This window comes from Austrofundulus limnaeus, unplaced genomic scaffold (assembly GCF_001266775.1).
Source record: "Austrofundulus limnaeus strain Quisiro unplaced genomic scaffold, Austrofundulus_limnaeus-1.0 Scaffold210, whole genome shotgun sequence".
Lineage (NCBI taxonomy): Eukaryota > Metazoa > Chordata > Actinopteri > Cyprinodontiformes > Rivulidae > Austrofundulus > Austrofundulus limnaeus.
Genome location: NW_013952612.1, coordinates 386,139 through 388,849, shown reverse-complemented (window position 1 = coordinate 388,849; position 2,711 = coordinate 386,139). Strand labels below are relative to the sequence as shown.

The 2,711-nt window shown below is 39.7% G+C and overlaps 1 protein-coding gene across 2 annotated transcripts in view; it reads left to right on the top strand.

Moving 5' to 3' along the window:
• angpt4 (angiopoietin 4) overlaps positions 1-1,025 on the top strand; it is a 90,893-nt gene extending 89,868 nt beyond the window's left edge. For both annotated transcript variants that reach the window (XM_014019130.1, XM_014019129.1), the window contains one exon: positions 546-1,025. In XM_014019130.1, the coding sequence (XP_013874584.1) occupies positions 546-706 (161 nt within the window). In that variant the 3' untranslated portion in view covers positions 707-1,025. The remainder of the gene's footprint in view (positions 1-545) is intronic.
• The last annotated feature ends 1,686 nt before the right edge of the window (positions 1,026-2,711 follow it).

The window sequence follows — 2,711 nt, the reverse complement described above, 5'->3', positions numbered from 1 at the left end:
GTTTTGGACGTCCTTCGTCGCGGCGCTGTGACGTATGCGGCCGACAAATTCGACCTTCGGAGGACCCGTCCTGCTGTTTTGGACACAGCAAGCGTTTGCAATTGTCTCAGGATGATGATGTCATAACATGAGCTGAGCACCAACAGCAAAGCCTGTGTTCCATTCCAAAACACCTAAATGTGAATTTCAACATTTAAGGTTTAAATTTTACATTTAGAATTAAAGATTTAGATTTAGGATTTAATATTTAAACATATTTTTTAACAATTAAATTTAACATTTAGTAAAAAATTAGTCAAATGTAAGAACAGTGAGCTACGTAAATAACATGTTAGTGGAACATTTTAACACTCAGAAAGAGGTTCAAATAATGAAAGGTATGTTAGTGATTTTTTATTTTTAACATTTCATTTTACACTTGGTGTCCCGTACAAAACAAGATCATAAAGATTTTTTGGCTTGATACAAGATTTTAAACCTGGTTAGCTGGACTAATTCCTTATAATTTGAGTGGGGTGGTCTCAAATCGGCGCACTCTGTTTCAGGTTGGTGGTTTGARGCCTGCGGCTTCTCCAACCTAAACGGGATCTACTACACGGTCGGCCACAACATCAGGAAGCTGAACGGCATCAAGTGGCACCACTTCAGAGGCCCCAGCTACTCGCTGCACTCCACCTCCATGATGGTCCGACCGTACGACTTCTAACAGCCCCTCCGACAAGCCTTCAGCACGTCTTCTGCAGAAATAACTTCCTGATTCCCTCCGGGGGAGACACTCTGTGGATGCAACGTGGTGCAGAACTCAGTATGAACCATGAGCACCACGTGGCTCCATCATCATCATCATCATCATCATCATCAAAGTCTTGCATTCGTATCAAGAACTTTGAAGAATCGAGTTAATTATTTAGATTTCACAATAACTGTTTATTTTTTTAGACCGTGTCGTTCGTCTTTGTACTCGTTATAAAAAAAAGAAAACAAATAAATTAAAAACAAAGTGTTCCTTGAAGGAGTGCACGTCACACGCTGTCTTTCATGGGTTTTACTTTAAGATAATCTGAAAGTATTTTGGTCCAACCTTACGTGCACTCAGACGTGGCCCTCGGTGCATGCGTTGTGCATGACTTTCAGCTACTACCACACCAKATTTAAGCTCAGTATCTGCAAAACGTACTGAGTTTTAGTCCTTTTCATGCAGGCTAARGTTAAACCGGACTGGAAAGTTCATCCAYTGATGACCTCCTGAGAGTTTCAGAAAAAATAAATAAAAATCTGTCCACTTACACACACATGCACACGCACACACGCCTCAATAAAAGGYTTTTGTGGGGGAAAACAGGGTCAGAAGTTTGTGTTTACTGGTGCTTTCCTTCTTAATTTCAGAGAAAGTCTTCTGGTGAAAATTTATGAGCTCCATTAACCGAAGCAAAGCACTTCCTGAGCGCATTTGTCTGAAGGATTCCAGTGACAGAAGGTTTATTTTCTATACCGAGAGGTCGGAAATGTGGAAGGAAGGACACAAACCTCTTAAAAATAATCCTTAAGTTTTTTTAAAAAAATTGCCTCTAAAGAGCAGCGGGAAGGAAGGCAGAGTTAAATACTGGAAGATGATGTCAAGATGTTGGTAAAAAGGTTTTTTTTTTTGTAATAATGAAGATGTGGGTGTTTATTTTACCAGGTTGGAAGTGTTTTTTGAATGAAAATAGTTTATTTAAAACTAAAATGAAAGAATGCATATTGCCCGCCGCATTTCAAGGCAACATTTGAAACTAAAATCAGAAAAGCGAAATGTTCGTGAGGCAAACATTTTGTTTTAAAGTTTCATTTATTGGCACCAAAGACTGGGAGGAAAACGTGCTCAAAGAGGCAGGAGGTGAAGCCAAACAAAACACACGTTCATCCATCAGGAGGAGAGAGAAAAGGATCCAGATCAGCGTCGTGACAAGACGAGGCCACGTGGACTCCATCAGGCCTGATGTTGGAACACCAGCAGATGATCCACAGCCTGAGGAAGTGATGGGCTCTCTCAGGTCTGGATCTGTTGCAGAGAGGGGGCCTGCTGGCTCTGGACAAGGAGCCAAATTTAAAAAAAAAAATCCTCATGTGCAGCGAGACTAAACACYGAGTCCATTTGACTCAGAAGAACCAGTTGTGTTTGGTTTCTGAGGTGCAAAAACACACAAATGGACAAAGAAATCAGTGCGTCTGAGTCCTGCATGCAGAGCAGGAAACAACTGACAGAATCACTGAGAGGAAAGTGAAAGTGAGGAATAATTAAAGGGCGTGCAAACTTAAGACTTTCAGCTGTAATGATGGTTTTCATGCAAACTGGATTTTTACTGTACTTTGTGACTGATTGCATTTTTGTGTGGCAACACTGATGGAAGAAAGGAAATGATTAAAGAAACAAATAAATTGGACAGGAAGGATATTAGCAAACAAAAGCCAAGTCGATCCTTTTTCTTCACTTGTTTTATGTTTTGGACAATGATAGAAAAAAACAAAACAAACTACACATGTTGTGATTTAATGAAGCCCAGAAACCGAAGCAAATAAATGCTGCTTTGATTATTTTCTTAATCCAAACAATCTGTGGGATTTTCTTGCTTCGTCTTGGACTTGTGTTGAAAATCGATGGCGCTCATTCAAAAAAAGAAATTAAAGAACATATTTATTTTATTCAGAGCATTCGTTTCCTGACATTTCCT